This window comes from Dasypus novemcinctus, chromosome X (genome assembly GCF_030445035.2).
Source record: "Dasypus novemcinctus isolate mDasNov1 chromosome X, mDasNov1.1.hap2, whole genome shotgun sequence".
Lineage (NCBI taxonomy): Eukaryota > Metazoa > Chordata > Mammalia > Cingulata > Dasypodidae > Dasypus > Dasypus novemcinctus.
In genome coordinates this window covers 17,419,292-17,439,475 of record NC_080704.1, presented here as the reverse complement: position 1 = coordinate 17,439,475, position 20,184 = coordinate 17,419,292, and the positions used below count along the sequence as shown (strand labels likewise).

General features: G+C 45.0%; 2 protein-coding genes across 4 annotated transcripts in view; both read left to right on the top strand.

Moving 5' to 3' along the window:
* Positions 1–5,677, top strand: part of PIR (pirin) — an 87,846-nt gene extending 82,169 nt beyond the window's left edge. For both annotated transcript variants that reach the window (XM_004449063.5, XM_004449064.4), the window contains exons 9-10: positions 847–913; positions 5,354–5,677. In XM_004449063.5, the coding sequence (XP_004449120.1) occupies positions 847–913; positions 5,354–5,466 (180 nt within the window). In that variant the 3' untranslated portion in view covers positions 5,467–5,677. The remainder of the gene's footprint in view (positions 1–846; positions 914–5,353) is intronic.
* A 324-nt stretch (positions 5,678–6,001) lies between these two features.
* Positions 6,002–20,184, top strand: part of VEGFD (vascular endothelial growth factor D) — a 32,422-nt gene continuing 18,239 nt past the window's right edge. For both annotated transcript variants that reach the window (XM_004449062.2, XM_004449061.2), the window contains exon 1: positions 6,002–6,629. In XM_004449062.2, coding sequence (XP_004449119.1) covers positions 6,540–6,629 — 90 coding nt within the window. In that variant the 5' untranslated portion in view covers positions 6,002–6,539. The remainder of the gene's footprint in view (positions 6,630–20,184) is intronic.

The window sequence follows — 20,184 nt, the reverse complement described above, 5'->3', positions numbered from 1 at the left end:
TTTTATATAAAAGCAACAAATGTCAAAAGTCATCATCTTTACTTCTGGATTTGCATAAATAATCTTCCCTTTAAAATTTATATCGATAGTGGGAAACTATAAACCCTAGAGTAAGTCAATTCAATCCCATAGTTTGTCTTGAAGATGTTTCCAGTTTAAGAAAATTTTAATCTATATGTCCTTTTCTTTAACTTGAAAAGGATAGTATTTTGCTGGGCTTGACTTAGTCTACTTATTCTTTTTTTTTTTTTTTTTTTTTTAAAGATTTATTTATTTATTTATTTAATTTCCCCCACCCCCACCCCCGGTTGTCTGTTCTTGGTGTCTATTTGCTGCTGCGTCTTGTTTCTTTGTCCGCTTCTGTTGTCGTCTTGTTTCTTTGTCCGCTTCTGTTGTCGTCAGCGGCACGGGAAGTGTGGGCGGCGCCATTCCTGGGCAGGCTGCTCTTTCTTTTCACGCTGGGCGGCTTTCTTCACGGGCGCACTCCTTGCGCGTGGGGCTCCCCCACGCGGGGGACACCCTTGCGTGGCAGGGCACTCCTTGCGCGCATCAGCGCTGCGCATGGCCAGCTCCACACGGATCAAGGAGGCCCGGGGTTTGAACCGCGGACCTCCCATATGGTAGACGGACGCCCTAACCACTGGGCCAAAGTCCGTTTCCCAGTCTACTTATTCTTAAGGAATAAACTTTTCTCTAGTGAGTGTTGCTCAGAAAATATTTCCCATCTTTATATTCAGAATTAGAAACATTGTCCAATTGGTCCGCATATCAGCTTCAAGTTGTTCCAAATTTGACGTTCAAAACTAAGCATGGTTATTGTTTGACACTTTCTTTGTTGCCTTTTAGGATCCTGAGAGATGCCACTTTGTCTTAATTGCTGGGGAACCCATAAGAGAACCAGTTGTCCAACATGGTAAGCCCCAAGTGATGGCGATTTTCTGGGCTGATTTTCTTTTTCCTTGAACGTCATGTATATGTATAGCATTATTGGTAAGAATAGGTGGATTTTTTGTCCTGTCCCTCTACAAATTTTTGAATGTTTCCTTCCTCTATTGTCAGAGGAAAATACATACATGGCGCTTACTTCTACCTCCATTCACTCTTTCTTTTAGAGTAGCATTTCTTCAGCCCCTAACCATGAGGAGGACCTTGTGCTTGGAAATCTGGGGATGCACAAATAATAATTGTTTGCATTGTTTCATAGGGGAGTTCAACTTTAAAAAGATTTTACGGTTTACTGGGGACTTGAGTATCATTTTTCTCTTTACCCCAAATAATAGTGATTTCAATACTGTCCTTGTAGCTTATTGTATTTTTAATTAAAACTATGAACCTCTTAGGAATAATATCTTTGAAAGTTTCCAAAATATTTTGTCACTCTTTGATTATTTAGAAAATAAATATAAGTACCTGTGTTATAATAGAAATATGACTAAAAAAAAGAAAGAAATAGGACTGTACCTAGAAGCAGAAAATCCTGCTATTTCTAGTCACTTCAATTCTTTGTGTCTTGGCATCTTGTAACATTGTTGTTGGGTTAAGTGAGGAGTATCTGAAAGCACCTAGAACCCTACTCATTATTTAGGTAAATGTCCACAAAACATGGACCCGCGACCTAATTATTCAATTTAACATTCATTAAAATCTCCTGGCATCACCCTGCTTTGCATGAATTCCCAGGTACACACAATGAGTTCAGAAAAACCTGGCTCATCATAAATTTAAAGAACACTGAATTGTTTTTAAAGTAGTCTTCCTTTTTGTTCTGTTAATAACATAAGGGGAAACCATTAAATAATTGCCCAGCGAGCCTGCAGCATCTGACTCGATATTATATGCTCCTGGTTTCCACTCCAAAGGTTCGTGGTTCTCAACTGAACTGTACTGAAAGAGTTTCTTCTTCTGGAAGAAGCCTGCAGACTGACTGGGTAGGGGTCACTTCATAATCTTGATGAACAGTGACTAGAAATTGGTTGGAAAAGGATATGTGGCAAAGAAGTCTTAAGTGCTTTCTGCACCAAGAATGAAAGACAAGTGTCCAATTGATTTAGATGAACTAATGGGGTGGAACTGCTTGAAGCCGCCCTAGGTCGGGTAATGTGACTCCTCTCCCAGTGACTTGGACCATGGAAATCCTGGATGCTTCTGCACATACAAACTCCGCTCAGCCAGACAAAAGAGATATGCCCCCTCCCTTGGAATCTCAGTTGATGAGAGACAAAGCATTTGGGGAAGTTTGTTTGGTGTGTTTGTTTATCTTGTTTGTTTGTTTTCTAACTTTTTTAATCCCAGACGTTCACTTAAGATTTTCTTATACCTTTGTATGTTTAAAGACAACTACAATCGTCTCTCAACTTTTTGGAAACTCGTGCTAGTTTAACTAATCAGCTGAAAACCCTTGCTTCTCTTATCACTGTGGGTCTTTAATTGTGTGTCCACAAACTAAGTGCAAGGTATTGTATAACGCTGGAGTGGGAAATAGCCTCACCAGTGATATAGTCATGTCCCTTTTATGATGAGGGGAATGAAATCCAGATATTTTACTTACTGAACAGGTACTCATGTAGCACTTACCATTTACTGTACACTGGCTTCCTCCTCCTCCTCTTCCTCCCCCCTCCCCCCCACCAGAGCCTGCCATGCCCAGGTGATGCACGTGCACATTATAAATTGAGAAGCGTGGCAGAATGTTCCAGAATGGACACCCAGAAGTGTACTTTTCTTCTAGAACAATAGTTGGGGAGGGAGGGGACAGAGATTGGGAGTAGTGGGCCACAGGTCCAAATTATAGCAACATCATGATATGTAGGAAATCCATCTTTGACCCAGCACTGCTTCTCATTTTCAGGCTTCTATTTCCCTTTCCTTAGCATGTCCCTTAAAAAGTTGGCTTCTCTGGGGGGCCTCGTGGATTTATTGCTTATTCCACATATGAGGGCTTTCTCCTTCTTCCCTATCTGATATAGCCCATCTGCAGATGAAATTTCTCCCCTGAGTCCCACGTCCAGGTTTCCAGCAATGTCCTGGGCACCTCTGCTCAGAAGCCATTTTATTGCCTCGGGCAACTCCATCTTGAGTGGGTCGCAGCTCAATTCCTTGCTCCACACACATCCTCCTGTGTCCCCTTAACAGCGCCACCATTCACCCAACCTTCCGAGTCAGGCACCTTCTCTCCCTGAAGGCCAGGTTGGCTTTTAAAACTACAAATCTGATCTGGTCATTCCCTGCAGAACCCTTCAGTGATTCCTGATGGCCTGCAGAATTATGTCCCAACTCCCTACAGATGGTGCCCAAAGCCCAGAGGGATCTGGCCTCTTCCTACATATCAGGTGCCCATTCTTTGCCCCCTTCCAGCACTTTGCTGCTCTCCTCAAGTCCTCCAGCTTGTTATCCCTCTACCAGATTTTCCCCATTGCATGCCTTTTTGAGCAGCATCCCTTGGTGACTCTTCGCCTGCCCTTTCTACGCTGCCTCTATGGCTTTTACGTATTTTTATCATCCCATGCATCACACTGTCTTGTAGCTATTTATTTTCACACCTGACTGGCCGCTCAATTGGAGCTCCTGGAAGGGTGGGACTCTATCACTCCTTTGTCTTTCATCTTTAGGTCTCTAGCTCCTAGCACAGTGCCTGCCCTTTAATAGGCACCCAGTAAATACTTGGTAGAGGGGTGATTGAATGAACGAATGAATGAATGAATGAATGAATGAATGGAGATGCCCTCTCCAAGCTTTCCCTTCCTCTTGGCATCCTATTTTCTGCAGTCTCCACAAGGTCTCCGACATCACCAAGGCCTGCCAGCCTGTGTGCTCCTTCTCAAGGTTTAAACGAAAGGGCTCGCCAAAATCATGCTGACACATTCACGATGGCTCAGAGGGTGGAATGTGCTCTTCCCTGGGAGTAATATATTTTCATTGGGGTCGCAGAGGAAAAGCCCCTCGGAGGAGGGGCCTCTATAAAATGAATGTCAGGAACCTCGGCAGCCTGGTTGATGTCAACAGTTTTCAAGAGATGGCTAATGACATCCAAGACCTGGCCCTGTGTGACCCAGCAGAGCGTGGGAGTGATGCGGCCCGGGATGGGGTTCCTTTGCCCCTACAATGTGTGAAGGAAAGGAATGAGGCGGGCACTTGGCCTTCTGGAAGATGACGGGATGACTCCTTCCACACTTGTAGCCAAACCTGAATCCCAAGCCCGGGATTTTTCAAAAGGGCTTCAGTGAAGCACGGCCCATGGTCAGAGTCGCCCCTGTTTGGGTCAAGAACGCTCTGTTGGAAGACTGCCTTGCCCGTTCTTTGACCTGTTGTCTCGGACTGCTTCTGCGCTTCAGCAGCAGAGTTGAGTGGTTGCCACAGACACTCTGCAGTGCACAGAGTCTAAAATATTGACTTCCTGACCCTTGACAGAAAAGATTTGCCAACCCCCCAGGAGATGTCCAAAAAAAAAAATGATGCTGTCTTGACCGAAAACGTTTGTAATCTCTGTTTATTGCCAATGAAGTGCTGCTAATTTTCAAAACTGACTCAGAACTCTGCTGATAAATACACAGCTTCCACACAAAAAACCATGGCGAGATCTGCCAGTTATTTCTATCAGATCAGTTCAATTCTGGTTATCAGCTAATGCTATAGAAATTACCCCTACAACAAGGGATGGAATAGAACCAAGCCCACAAATGTTTTGAACAGAGACGGCCGTTGCTGATGAGGAACTGGCAATGAATGGGCGAGGTGCAGTTGCATTTATTTATCTGAAATTTGGTCTTTATCATTTATTTATTTTTTTTTTAAAGATTTATTTATTTATTTAATTCCCCCCCCCTCCGCGGTTGTCTGTTCTTGGTGTCTATTTGCTGCGTCTTGTTTCTTTGTCCGCTTCTGTTGTCGTCAGCGGGAAGTGTGGGCGGCACCATTCCTGGACAGGCTGCTCTTTCTTTTCACGCTGGGCGGCTTTCCTCACGGGCGCACTCCTTGCGCGTGGGGCTCCCCCACGCGGGGGACACCCTTGCGTGGGGCTGCACTCCTTGCGCGCATCAGCACTGCGCATGGCCAGCTCCACACGGGTCAAGGAGGCCCGGGGTTTGAACCGCGGACCTCCCATATGGTAGACGGACGCCCTAACCACTGGGCCAAAGTCCGTTTCCCTTTATCATTTATAATCACACACGATCCTAGTCAAGAAACCCATGTTACAATCCTCAGTGGTTATAATGCTGCAAAAGCAGCCTTTTACCATTCCCATGCAACTGGATTTTGTTTCATGAAAAGAACCCCAAAAATATGGTACCGTGTCTAGTGGTCGAGGACAGTGTTGTTGTCACTGGAATTTTCTGAATGTCTCTTTCTGCCCTAGGTCCATTTGTGATGAACACCAATGAAGAGATTTCTCAGGCCATTCTCGATTTCAGAAATGGCAAAAATGGGTTTGAAAGGGCCAAAACCTGGAAATCGCAGATTGGAAACTAGTGCTGAGTGCAAGAGTGAGTCTCCATGCCTCCGAGAATTTTGCCATTTGTGGCTTCCATTCTGTGCCTTCAAGTTCCAAAGCTGACATAGCCAGTGCTTATAACAAAGTCTACCCTATCGTGGTAACATGGTTTTTGTAGCAATGCATGGGGGATATTTGGTGGCACCTCCAGATACCTGCAAATAAACCTAACTATTGCTTCTTTGAAAATCAGCGTTCTTCCTTTTGTCCTGTTACTAAGCCTCTGTGAAAGAAAAAACAAAACCTTTCATGAATGCCTGTTTCTGCACGTGCGTGTGGATGCTCGTGTGCCCTTTTTTGTGCACATGCGGATTTCTTAAGCAGATTTGATTGCTTTCCGTGTGTCCCCAGCAGCAGATGTGTGTCTGAGGCCCCTTCCTGAGTAGTGTGATTAAGTTAAAACAGTTGAAGTCAAGACTGCATGCTGGGGTTTCATGTTACAGGTTATCTGCTGTAAAATAACAGCAGTCCTGAGCGTTGAAGTCCCTTTTCAAACTGCCCTGCTCTTGGGAGGGATGCAACCGGATCGCCGCCAAGCCTTCCCTGCATTTTCTGCCAAAGTCTGTGTCAGATTTAAGACACATGCTTCTGCAAGCATCCATGAAGGTTGTGAAAAATGTTCTAATCCAGAGCTCGGTTCCAGCTCTCTCTAGCTCCAAACACTGGTGGCTGCATCACCTCCTTTCTGGAACCAGCGGCATAGGGTGGAGAGATGTTTTAAACTGGCCGGCCACGAAATGGATTTAGAGTGCTTGACAAGGTCAGATGGAAGACATGGCCCCCTTCCTGATTATTTTTGAGAGCATGAGGACATTTTAAAAACTTTCCCTCCTTCCCTCTCTCTCCCCCCACAAGATCGTGCAGAAACACACCTTGCTTAATTGAAGACGTTTCATTGGCTTTTGATCACAATTGATGGGTTATTTTTTTTTTCCTGTGAGGTCCGGGGGTTTTGAACTTTCCTTCTGGAGAAGAGATGCCTTTTGACACAATTTTCTCTAGCTGCCTGACGTCAACTGCTTGATAGTCAGTGGATATTACAATATTCAAAATGTATACACGGTGGGCAGCAGTGAATATTTTCATGATGTCTTACCTGCAGCTGATGCAGGGCTCCAGTTCCGAACACGGACCTGTGAAGGTAGGTGAGCGCGATTTGTACTGTGATGAGCACTTCTGTTATTGGCTTATACGGAGGACTTTCTTTGCCCCTGCTATTTTTGAAACACTAAAAAAAAAAATGCAGCACACTCCTGGAGTGGACAGACTATATCCTGAGTTTGTTAATGACTATTCTATTTCTTTGGCTGACTCTCCAATGTTTGCCAAGTGTGTTTGAAAATGGGGTGGATTGTTTGGGGTTTTTTTGGTGGGTTTGGTTTGTTTGGGTTTTTTTTTTTTTTTTTTTTGGAGTGTAATGGAACATAAGCATTCTGACATTTTCGTCAGATGGGGATATTTCCCCTCAGTTGTATATGCACATGGCCTGGTGGTTTTCTAATGAAGCCCTGATGTGCTGTTAGGACACAGATATATTTGTGGGCCATTATTTTGAGGTCGTCTGTGAGCAGAAATGGTTAGTTTATTTCTTCTAAAAATCAAAGCTGACCGCACTTTCCTAAAGACATTTTCGATCTGGTTTTGCAAATTGGTCATTGCCATCACCCAGAACAATGATTTCTCAAAAGTTTTTTGTTTGGTTTTCTTTTTGGAAACGCGTGTAAAATTCAAAAGTAATCAAATCCAGAATACTTTGGCTCCGTGAGCAAACATCAGGTAAAGCCCATGAACTGAGAGTGATGCAAAAATAAAATAAGTGGGCACGTTACTGCTAGAGCAATGGTGTGCCCAATTATCCTTTTCTTAGACTATGTTAAGTTTTTTTAAAGCTTTTTATTTTGAAAATGTTTCAGATGGAACTATTTTGATTGAAGTACGGTGGATAAGTCATTAATGATTTAGGGTTTCTGGCCGTGAGCAGAGCAGCAAATGTGAACCTGAGCTTTTGTAACTGTCGTTAGGATATGCATTCCCAACGGGAGGAGTAGTTTCCCAACAAGAGAAAATTGGTTCTTGGGCAGTGAAAGAAATCCTTATTCTCTTTATATATAAGACATAGATGGTAGAGATAGGTTGATAGATGATAGACAGAAAAAGCAACAGTACATAAACAGATACACAGTTTATCTGTGGTTTTAAAGTTTCATGGGAAGGAAGTGATTAGGAAAAAAAATGGTTAAAAGGCTCCAGGAGATGTATGTCGGGGAGTGGGGGTAGATAATGAAAAAAGGGTGAGCCACCCTGTTGGGGATAGAGAGTTGCCTTGTCCAGCCGCCTCCACCTCTCTAACTTTTAAAATTCCAAATGTTCCTGGGAGAAGTCACCGTCGTCCAACCCACCTTAGGGCCACCAGCCTTGATGATGGGGCTCAGTGCCAGGCTGTAGGTAAAAGGGAAGCCAATTTTGAGCAAACCTAACAGGAGAAGAAAAGTCTGACTTGTTTGAGGCAAGTAAGACTTTTCAGGTTGTTCAGTTTTAACTCAGGAATTCTTTCCGTGTGCTGGGCTCATCAAGTTGTAAAATATTTCCATTTCACCTTCAAAATATCCATTTATTTGAAGGTACAAGAGAAGAGATTGTGTTGTTTGAAATAAGCAATATATCCTTTAGGTTTCTCAGCTCTTTTAAAGAGCACTAACACTAAGCATTCTTTTGATGTCCTTGGCATAGCAAAGCCTTACATTAGGGGTTCTTAACCAGGGGTCTGTGGACTGAAGGGATTCCTGGAAAGATTTCAAGGGGTCCATGAGTGTGAATTGAAAATTCAAAAAAACATTGTCCTATTTCCTGCTGCACCCCAAGCACCTACGTGAGTGCTGAGAATATAGTAGGCACCCAGTAAATACCTGCTGAGAAACATAAATTGTCGAGCATCAGAAAATTCCAGTGAGGGACAAGGGAGGTTCTTTACTAACTAGGATATCAGGATCAGCCAAGGCTCTCATGGTGCAGGGGGCACCTCAGGGTGTCTTGCTTTTTATTAGGCCCTAGAATCTTGGCAGAGACTATAAGAACTAGTGGCAGGGGAAGAGAGAAAAGTGGACTTAACACCATAGAAGCAACCCAAGAAGAAGTGGTCTCACCTGATACATTGCTCAACCACATTTCCAATTCTATCTAGTTTCCCACCCTCTCTGCTGGTTTCAAGTGGTGAGAAAAAGTTGGGCTTAGAAACCATCTTCTCCAGCACCTCTGTCCTATTGTGATAACGGTGACTACACTGGGGACTTCCAGATCTTATTACCACAACATCTACATGGAAGCATCCAAATGCCCAAACTGTATATTCTCATTTCAGAAACTGTCTTCATAAATCTGTCCCCAGAGAGCCTCCATAATGGACCTCTTTCAACGTTCGTGTTTTAATATTATTTTTTTCTAGAGTCCTTGGGGATCTATAGTAAAGGTTTAGCCACAGAAGGTCTAGAACAGGACTATTAACTTAAAAAATAAGTTGTACAAGGAAGTATTATATTCGAGATATAAGATGCAGGGGGTTCTTTTGTACCCTGGGCACCAATAATATGCCATGACTGCAAGTGGCAGTTAAAAGTTACTAACTCAGAGGAAATCTGTATACAGAAGCATGTACTTCAGTACATTTAATGACAAGGACATAAATGACGAACTTAATGAAAAATGTTTCGGATGCCTTTTATGGAAAGGAATATGCCTGATAGAAAAATGGATGAGAACTTATTGGAGCATTTCATTAGCAATCAAGTCAATGGGCTTTCCAGTACGTGGCTTTGGAAATGGAAATAGGGTGGGGGACTTGTGAGGGTTGCCTCCTGGAGTTCAACATGGAAGGTGAATCTCAGCCCTTGTTAATTGATTCAGGTCAGAGGCAATTTCAGGAGAAGGCAGGTGACACCGAGGTCATGAAATCTGGCGAGCCACTTCTCAGGAAAGTTAGAGGTATCGTCCGTTCCTGTGCATCTTGGAATTATTCTGGTTTTACGTAGACTTTGAATGGTCCTACCTCCAGCAAGATTCTTCTACCGATGAAAGGTAGTGGAGGGGAAGAGGAAGAAGAAAGAAACATATTTTGCCAGACAAGTGTTGGGAAAGACTTTTACGACCTGGAATTGATTCCTTTAGCATGATATTGATATATCTGTATCAATAACTTTGGGAAGTTGTGTGAAGGCTGGCTTCCCTTAATGGCCTAGAAAGGCTCTAAGATTCCTGGTGAAAAGATTTGTTTCTCAAAGCATCCAGAAATAGTGCTGGCAGGAAGTTTAATGTGAACTGCAAGGTAGTGAAGTTGAGGTTGCAGGAATTTATTTACCAAACACCCAGAGTGTCTACACTATTTTACTCAGGGCTGTCACATACTGATGTGAGTCTATGTGGATGGAGCTCCCAAGAGTTGTGCAGTGCACAGCCTGTGCAACCATATATGACCTTCCCAACTGTACATTAGAAAAGCTGGAGGGAACACACAGAAATAAACCTCACATCTAGGCAGCTAATCTGATTACACCAGTGAGCCAAGCATAGGCACTGTGTTAGCCTTATTTCTAGAAGAAAGCGTGTTCTGCTTTACCGAGAAACTTAACAGCTAAACAGTAGATATAGTGGATTCAAGTTGAAGTTGCCAAACAGATTTGTTTCAGTTTGCATCTTTCACATGCTGCTGATCCCCAAAAAGTACCTTCCCAAGCACAAATGGTCAGACTAATGAAATCGGGATGCCTACATTCAAATGACATGAGTGTGACTGTCTAGGAGTCACTAGGAGCTGTTGGCGTGGGTGCCACAGAAGTACTTTCAGGCTCCTGTAACTGTTCGGAGGGGACGCTAGTGTAAGTTGAAACACCGGGCAGCGTTTAAGGCCAGAAAGTGAGGATGTGGGGAAGGACATCCTAGGGCCAGGCTTGCCATCACCATTCTTTCTGGGACAAAAAGGTGGTTTTGAAGAGAGGTGGGCAGAGGGAGGAACACTCTCATGGACCTAGCACCGAGGAGGACTGTAAAACCTTCTTGTAAAAAATGAAAGTTTTCATCGCACTCTGTGTCCCTTCCCTCTGCTTGAGTTTCCTCATGGCATCTGGCGCCCTTGACATGCTATGGGTTTGTGTGTTGTCTGCCTCCACATGCCACACTTAGGAAATCAGCTCCAGGAGAGCGAAAACATTCTTCTTGTGGGGACGTGTTGGTGCAGGTGTGATGTATTTATTAAATAACGCACAGTGGAGTGTGGACTTAGTAAGGGGTCCATGGTTTTCACCTGACTGGCAAGGGGGGTCCGTGGAACAAAATAAAAAAGGTTAAGAACCCCTGCCTTAAGTGTTTCCAGTTTACTTTTAAAATATCATTTTCTTTGATGGGGCACTGCTGGAAAGCAGTTGGCTTTACACGTGACAGTCAATGTCCTTGCACATGGAAATGTGAGATTAGCAATACTATTAGGGATTTTTTTCCATCTGTATCAGAAATGCTTTTAAAATGAATTTAAAATTACCCCCCCACACACACACCCTCTAGCCAAATTAAACCTTGAAGGAAAGGGTTGCCCAGGGTTCACAGAAATTTGGGCATAAATCTGAGTGGGTGGTGAGGTATAATGAGGTGGCACCAAATGATTATACATGTCCAGTTTCCCTAACTTTTTCTTAAAAGAGAATCAAAAAAGAAACTTGCTTCATTTTAATGTTCCTGTTTAAATTAAAGTTTAGTAGGACAGCATCTCCAGGATGATAATGGTTCAGGGCAGTGGAACTTTAACATTAGTTAGTGCTCTTTGAGTGATGCAGACCCCTGAAGGAAAGAAGGGGGCCAGAGGTGACTGTTGGTGCAACGGCCGTGGTGGGGGCAGGAAGTGGGCTTGGGTGTTTGGGTATCAGCCAGGGGACCAGTGTGGCTGGAGTGGGGCGAGTGGGGATAAAAGTCGCAGTTGTTGAGGTTGGAGAAGTCGCCAGGACAGATCACATAGGACATGGCTGTTCCCATAAAACTTTATTTATGGATACTGAAATTTGAATTTTATCTAATCTTCATGTGTCATGAAATAATCGTTTAGATTGTTTCAACTGTTTAAAAATGTTAACATTATTCTTAGCTCATGGGCTATACCAAAACAGGCCACAAGCTGGGTTAGGGCTGACCCTTGCTCCGTATCGTGTCCCTGGTTCACCTTTTCCATGGTACTCATCAGTACGTGCCGTTTCTGTTTTTTTTTTAAAAAGATTTATTATTTATTTTTTTACCCCCCCCCCCTTGCAGCTTGTTTTGCTGTCTCTTCTCTGTGTCCATTCACTGTGCATTTTTTTTTCTTTCTGTCTGCTTGTCTCCCTTTGTTGCGTCATCTTGCTGCACCAGCTCTCCACGGGCGCAGGCCGTCAGCTCTCCACGGGGTGCGGGCCAGCTTGCCTTCACAAGAGGCCCTGGGATGCCAACCCAGGGCCTCCCGTATGGTAGACGGGAGCCCAATCGATTGAGCCACAGCAGCTTCCCAGTTCCTGCCGTTTTTTATTTGCTTGGGTACAGGTTTAGTGCTTTCTGAGCACTGGAGCTCTTTAGGGTCTTGTTTTTACTGTGGCGTCCCCATCACCTAGTTCAAAACCTGGAACAGAGTAGTTTCTAAAAAAGTATTCATTCACTGACTGGATGAACTAGGTGTCCAGGATTTTGAGATACCCTGGTTGGAAACTATCAAGTCAAATAGTCTGACATCTCTCACCATGACTTGTCTGATTTCATGATTTTTTAAAATTCTAAAGCCCTTTTTCTAAGGCAGTAGACTCACCCTGTGTTGTCTTCCTGTGGGGCTAGGACCAGGTTTGGGTGGAGGTATGAAAAAATCTTCCAGTGTCCTTCCAGCCACAAGCCATCTTATAAAGTGCTGACTTCAAGGAGCCGAACATAAGGAAGTCACCTTAGGCCATCATTCCAGCCTGGTGGTCACATGAAGAGAGATGGGCAAAGTGGCATCTGGACACTCGGTACATTCCTGCACCCCTGGGTTCCTTGAGAGGCACTACCTCTGCCTCCATCTCCTGTGAAGTGATTTGTGAAGATTAGTAAACTATGGCAAACTCTAATACTCCGGTCAGATACTTGTTCGGGCTAGGCCAGGACGTGTGTTTGTCCACAACAAACAACCCCTAAATCTTGGTGGCTGATGACAGAGGTTTATTTCTTGCTCATGCCACATGACCATCCAGGTTCATCTGGGGTCAACCCCGTGTCCAGACAAAGCTGACTGAGCATCCTCATCTTGACTGATGTGAGTCACCATGGCAGAGCGAAAGAGAGCCATGGCAGTTAAATGCTCTGGCCCACAAGTGCCCCACTTGACTTCTGGCCACAGCCCCTTGATTGCTGTCCCATCCAACCACAAGGGACCAGGAAGTACAGTCCTCCCATGTCCTCAGAAGACAGGAAGCTGGAAATACTTGGTGAACTGTATTAATAACTAGCATACACTACTTGGATTGCTTCCAAATCCTTCTGAACATACATAGCTTTGACAGTAGCAAGTTGAAAACATTCCCCATCTGAAAGACACGCTGGGGAGCTAGTTGTATTGAGTCAGCTTGGGAAGAGCAGGAAGAAAGAAAAAATTCACTGATTTCCAGCACACCTCTTTAACACGTGGAAGAGCCCAGGCTTTGCTTAGAAAATCAGGTTTCCATACAGAAAGACTTTAGTGAAGATTGGAAACAAGTGTGGTTGGTCAGGCTTGCCAACCACTGTGCTCCCTGGGTAGTTTCTGCTCAGGGAGGACATTCAAGCTTGTTTCTGCTGCTTCAGGAGGCTCCTTCTCCCTGGGACAAGGCGAGCCACACATTCGGCTCAGTAAATATCTGTGGAATGTCTACCATGTGCCAAGTACATGAGTGGAAATGATGTTTTTATAAAATAAAGATGTCTCAGTTATTTGCACATCTTACCAATAGCCAAAGAATTCCGTTTGGCTTGTGGGAAGGAGAATTTTAATGCCTGAAACTTCAAGTAATTGGGGAGATTTTTATAACGAGTCTCTTTATGTCATTCATTGAGTATTACCATAATATCTACAATACTCACATGTTGGAGAAAATATGGCTTTTCCCGAAATCTAGGTTTGGATAAAATTGCTTCCAGAGGGAGAAAATGACATGCACCAAATAACCCTATGGCAAATACTTTGGTTTGGGTTGCTGTTCCATTCTGGAGAGTTGGGAAGTGTGTCATTTGGATTGGACGAATAACCTGAGTTTTTCCTAAGTAAAAGACCCTCCAAAAAGAAGAGAACGGGATAGGAAAGTAAAAGCTTCCTTTGCAATGGTGTGCTTGCTTCATAACTACATGATCACAGCAAGTTCATGATCACGGGCATCAGTGGGCATCTTAGACAATACAAAAGATGTTGGTGAAGAAGATAACGTGAACTGTAGCTGTTAACATGATGCCCCTATATCTTTAGGAAGAAATGTGAAAAGGGGCATGCTCTGCTGACAGCCAGTGGCACCGCAGGCCTGCCTTGTGAGAAGGAGAATGCAGTTTTGCATAAAAATCCTTTTCCCGGTGAATGGATTATGCCACACTTGAGCAGAAATAAGGCTGACCCTGTTAACAATTGCCACAGCAAGGCTGTGTAACGAACCAGCGCAGATTTTACTGCTTTAAAACCACTAATTTATTCCCTTTCATGTATCTGTGGGCTAGCTGGGAGTCAGAGGGTGTAGGCTGGTCCCGGCTGTGCTTGGCTCCAAGCCCCAGGGGCAGGAAGGGCTGCCCCACGTGTCTCTCATCCTCCTTGGATGGGTGGGCAGGCAGGGGCAAGTGCTCAGCATGCTGGTGGCAGCGGGGGAGAACAGCCACGTCCTGAGCACATTTTAAGCCTCTGCTTACATCCTGTCTTGTAATGTCCCCTTGGTCAAGGCAGTCACATGGCCCGACAGCAGGGGAGCTGGGAAATATCCTCCTTCTTCAGGGGGTGGGGGAGAGGGAATGAATATTTTTTGAACAATAATCTTATCACACCTGGGCTTTGGATTGTTTCCTGAGCCATGGGCCTTTCGTCTTTGAGATCAGTGATTACGAAACGAGAGACCTCAGGAATCTCTCCTCTGGAGAGGCTCTGGGGCGCTCTTGCCACTCCAGTCCAAACCAAATCCATCTGCCGCCCTTCTCCTGCCTCAAATGTAAGCAGAGGCATTTGGGTAGAGTACGTATTTAAAACGAATATAAAAGGGACCTAGACACCTCCTGAAACACCAGACCATTTGGCTGGGGAGGAAACCACTCCCGATCTTCATGGAGTTGGAGAAGGTAGATCGCAGGCGTCCCACCCCCTTCAGGCACGCAGCCAGCCATGCCCGCTCACGCACATTTGCACAGGTCCACGCACACACTTCCTGTTTGTGTAGTTCTTTTCCGGGGTCTGAGTTTCATTAAACACCCTGGGATTCTCATATCTGCATTTAAATACAGAACTGCCTAAGTAAGAAAGCCACCTGAGCCTCCAGAAGCCTGAGGCCACAACAAATGTCAGGCTTTCTGGATTTCAGAGAAGCTAGAGCAGGCCCTCGGCAGGGCTGAGCAGCCGCGGCAGTAATCATCGTTAGCAGGCGCGCAGCCTCCCGCCCTGCCCTCGGTTGGGACGCCCCCTCCCACACCATTTGGCGCCATCTGTTCTGAGTACAACGGCAGCCCCTCCTCATGAACCCCACACGTTTAGGAAGTGGGTTGTTTCACCATTCATCTGTAAAGACATACGGAAAGCCTGGGCAGATACTTTAGAATTGGCCTTTGATCTGAAATTACCTCCAAGAATTGTTTCGTGTGTGTGTATGTGTAAAACTTCGTCCTCGATTTCACCTGGAAGCATTTTTTGTTTGTTTTGTTTCGCCCCGTCTGGCTCTCTTCAAGCTTACCTCCCTGGTTCCTAAGGGGTGCCAAGGATCATAGAGCACAGACCTCTAATCCCCAGTCCATGGCGCCAGGTGCCCCCTCCCTGAGAAGGGACAGAAAGGAAATACCCATTTAGTGAGCATCTACTCTGTACCTGACCGCTTCCTACATTCACACTCACAGAATCTTCACCTCAGCTCTATGAATCAGAGGCTGGGAACAATGCCATCTCATAAACGCAGACAATGAGGCTTAAGGGGGTTAAGTACTTCACTCTCAGAGAGTGGAAAAAGGAGCAGCGCCTGCATTCAAAGCCAGCTGCTTTTTATTCGTTATTAAATTTTCATACGGTGACATTGGCATTTTTTCCCCCTTGGGTGCTCAGTTTTATGCATTTTAACGCATACCCATAGACTCGTGTAACCACCACCAAAATCAGGTTATGAAACTGTTGCATCGCACTCCAAAATGCCCCAATGTTATCCTTTTATCATCCCACCCCATGCCCAACCCTTGGTGGTCCCTGTTCTGTTCTCCATCATGATGGTTCTGGGTTTTGATTTTGGGGTTTGGGTTTTTTTTTTTTTTGTGAGTGTTGTAGAAATAGAATCATAGAGTATGTGCCATTTTAAGATCTTCTTGTACTCGGCCTAAGGCCTTTGAGGGCCATCCAAGTTGTTGGGCATTCCCGTAGCTTGTTCCTTGTTATTTCTGTGTGGAAGCCCTTGGTATGGATGGACCACAGCTTGCTTATCCATCTACCCCTCGAAGGGCAGCTGGGTTGTTTCCAGTTTGGGGCTATGGAGAATAGAGAATAGAGCTCCCGTTAACATTTGCGTACCAGTTTTTTTTCTTTTTTTTCTTTATTTTTTTAATGTTACATTCAAAAAATATGAGGTCCCCATATACCCCCTACCCACTTCACTCCACTCCTCCCCCCATAACAACAACCTCCTCCATCATCGTGAGACATTCATTGCATTTGGTGAATACATCTCTGAGCACCGCTGCATCCCATGGTCAGTGGTCCACATCATAGCCCACACTCTCCCCCAGTCCACCCAGTGGGCCATGGGAGGACATACAATGTCCAAGTTTACCAGTTTTTGCGTGAATACTAAGTCCTCACTTCTCATCAGTCCCTGCCCAGGAGTGGACTTGCTGCATCATAGGGTGAGTGTATGTGTAACTTTATAACAAACTTCCACACGTTTCCCGAGTGCTGTACCAGTCAAAGCCAGTTATGAGCCACTCGAATCCATGCCCTCTCCTCTACAACAAGCCATCTGTCCAGACAAAGAGTGGTTGATGATACTAGGCCAAGCTTCCTTTGGAGCACCCGGAGGTTATTTCCACTGGGGAGCTATGGGAGCGAAAGACACAAAACTTCCTCTTTGACTCAACAGGTCTAATGTGACCTGGGAAGCTACCCTGAAAGGCTGGCTGGGGGGGGGGGGAGTGGAAGGGGAGGGGCCTTCATCTTTGGACGACAGCTGGGAGTGAGTCAGGACGACTCCGAGGCCAACCCAGGAAATCCTCGGTGGTTTCAGCGGAGGCTTAAATAGCAAGTTAAAAGTGAAATGCCAAATGCTTTTCCAGTGAAACAGAAGTTACTGAGAGGCGGAGGAAACGTGGAACTATTTGTACTGCAACCTGATCGGCCTCCCCAAACCCACCGCAAAGGGAAATTGCTGGCTGTGGCTCCCCTGAACGCCAGGGCTGACCAAGAAGAGAACCGGGCCCCCAGGCGGCAGCTCTTGTAAATCCTTCAGCAAATCTAGGAGTAGTGGGGGCAGCGGCGTCCCTCAGTAGCTCCCTCCAAAGCTTCTGCATATTCAGATATACAAATTCTACCCTCACAGCCCCTCATCACCAAACTTCCTGGAGACATATTTTTGCCGATGCAGTTTGACAAAGAAAAGAGCAGCAACAGTATTTAATTAACTTGCTAATGTGGCAAAATGTGCAAGGTGTGGGGAGCAGGGCATATGGGAATCCCCTATATATTTTTTCCTTTCTTTTTTTTACCCGCCCCTCCATGGTCTCTTCATTTTTTTTTAATGTTGCATTCAAAAAATATGAGGTCCCCATATACCCCCCTCCACCCTCACCCCACTCCTCCCCCATCAATCTCTTTCATCATTGTGGCACATTCATTGCACTTGGTGAATACATTTTGGAGCACTGCTGTACCGCATAGATTATAGCTTATATTGTAGTTTACACTCTCATCCTGTCCATTCAGTGGGCTATGGCAGGGTAGATAATGTCCAGCATCTGTCCCTGCAATATATGTGACACTCGTGTAATCGAAGTCTCTTTAAAAATAAATAATAAATACATCATTCTACTGTCAAAAAAAGAAAAGACTTGCAAACCTGGTCTCTCCAGAGGTGCCCTGGGAAACTGAACAATGCTGGTCTCCTTTTCCATCCCTAAGGCTAAGTCTTAATAGCATGAGGCAGGAGCGACCCAAGAAAAGCTTTTGGCACCGCTTTGAGGTAAATAGTCAGGGTCGGGCCCACTCCGAAATTCCTTGCGGGAGGCCTGACATCCCAGATCCCAGCCAGGTACCCGAAGCCACCCGCCTTCCCTTTGGCATCACGTTTATCTTCTCATTCTCACTTTCTCCAGGGTAATTTATAGAGCCGCCTTGAGAAAGGATTATAATTTATACTTCTCTGTTGAATGCCAGGACGTTAAAGCAGTACCTCTTATTTTTCATTCCACTTTGAGAAATGGGTTATTTGGGGCTTCTTAGGAATCTGAGCAGCAAGGCTTCCCGAGGCAGCCTACCTCCTCATGCCTAGACAACCGTGTTGTTGATCTTCAATCTTGAAAGGGTCATCCAAGTGGTCTGCCAACAGTGAATCAGGCGACTGGAGTTCAGAAAAGGCTTCTAAAAATTCGGTTCAGCAAGATACTCCTACAAATATCTTGAACCCAAGGCATAACTCAAAGATATTTAAGGAACGAGACTATTTCTCAGCACGTATCTACCATTTATTCCCTCTGGAACACTAGTGGCCTTGTAGTAGCTCAGGCACTAACCTAGCTCTTTGAACTTAAAGTCAGCATGCACCATGTCTCCACACTAGTGGTCCTCATTCAGATCTCTCAGGGAGATTTTTTTAAAGTAGTCCTTTTATATTGGAGTAATTTCAGATTCACAGAAAAGTGGCAACGAGAGTACAGAGAGTTCCTGTATCTTGGGACGATGTTAGCAGTCCTGAGAGCAAAGCGGTACCCCTGGCCCATAAAGTGACAGCCCCTGAGGGTGGGATCCAGTATCAGTATTTCTTCGAAGTCTCTCCCTTGGTAGGTTCAGAAAGAAGTCAAGGTTGAGACCCTCTGTTCCAAATCCTCGCTTCTCCAAGTGCTGGCAGATGCCAGCAGCGGCATCAACTAGGAGCTCGTTAGAAATGCAACAGCTTCCGTCTCACCCCCGACCTACTGCATCCACATCTGCACTTGAACAAGATCCCCAGGTAATGAGTATGGATATGAAATTTTGAGAAGACTGCTCTATCCAAAATATGAAAAAGACTACACAACCCTGGGGCAAATCGCTATTTAGTAAGTGCACGTATGTATGTATCACTTGGAAATTCGTTTGTCTGCTAAAGACTGTGGACATGGATGAATCAGACACGTGTGCTACCTTCAAGGAGACCACGGGCTAGTGAGGGAGATGCGATGTGTTTATAAATAATAGCATGGAAGCTAGGGACAGCATGGAACCCTTGATGGAAGAAGTGGAATTTTATTTGGACCTGGAAAGAGAACCCTTGGAGGAAGAGATCCCAGAGATGAGTGGTGTGGTTTGAGTAAGTGGATAATCCCAGGGTTAAATTTCCTGTGGCTTTGGGTGAGTCAATTTGTTTATTCATACATTTAACAAATATTTATTTAGCTCTTACTGTTTCAGTGAATAAGACAGATAAGGTTAGGGCTCGAGTGGCTCATGGAACACAGTGGGAAAGACATGCGCGAAGCAAAGAATGCCGCAAATAAATAATTCATGCGAGCCAGTGGGGGTAGGAACTGGGAAGGAGGAGGTTGGGGTGCCAGGAATCCACCTAACGGAGGCGCCAGACTTAGGGGTGCAGGTCATGGGGGAGGTTTTCCTGAGGAGGTAGCACTAAGCTGTGAAAGGCTTAGCGAGACAAAGGGCAAGGACATTCCAGGCAGATGCCATTGTTCAACCCTCAGTTGTTCATTGCCTCCCAAATTGGGTATAAGTGGCCTGGCCTTCAAGCCTCCAATCCTTTTTTGTTCTAAAATTACTATATTGAGATATAATTTCTATACTATAAAATTTAGGGAAGCAGATGTGGCTCACGTGACTAAGCTCCCGCCTACCACATGGGAGATCTGTGGTTTGGTTCCTGGTGCCTCCTGAAGAAAACGAGCGAGACAGCGAGCTGATGCAATAGGCAGGTATGGCAACCCGGCGCAACAAGATGATGCAGCAAGAGACTCAAGAAGAAATAACAGAATGAGACACAACAAAGCAGGGAATGGAGGTGGCTCAAGTGATTTAGGTGCCTCCTTCCCACATTGGAGGTCCCAGGTTCTGTTCCTGTTGCCTCCTAAAGACACAGCAAGTGCAAACAATGAGGGTGTGGGGAGAAATAAATAAATAAAAGAAACCTTTAAAAAAATTTACCCATTAACCTATTTTAAGCAAGTCAATGATTTTTCGTAAATGTACTGAGTCATGCAACCATCTCCCTATAAGATCCTTTGTGCCCTTTTACAATTAATCCCCGTTCCCGCTCCCAACCCTGGGC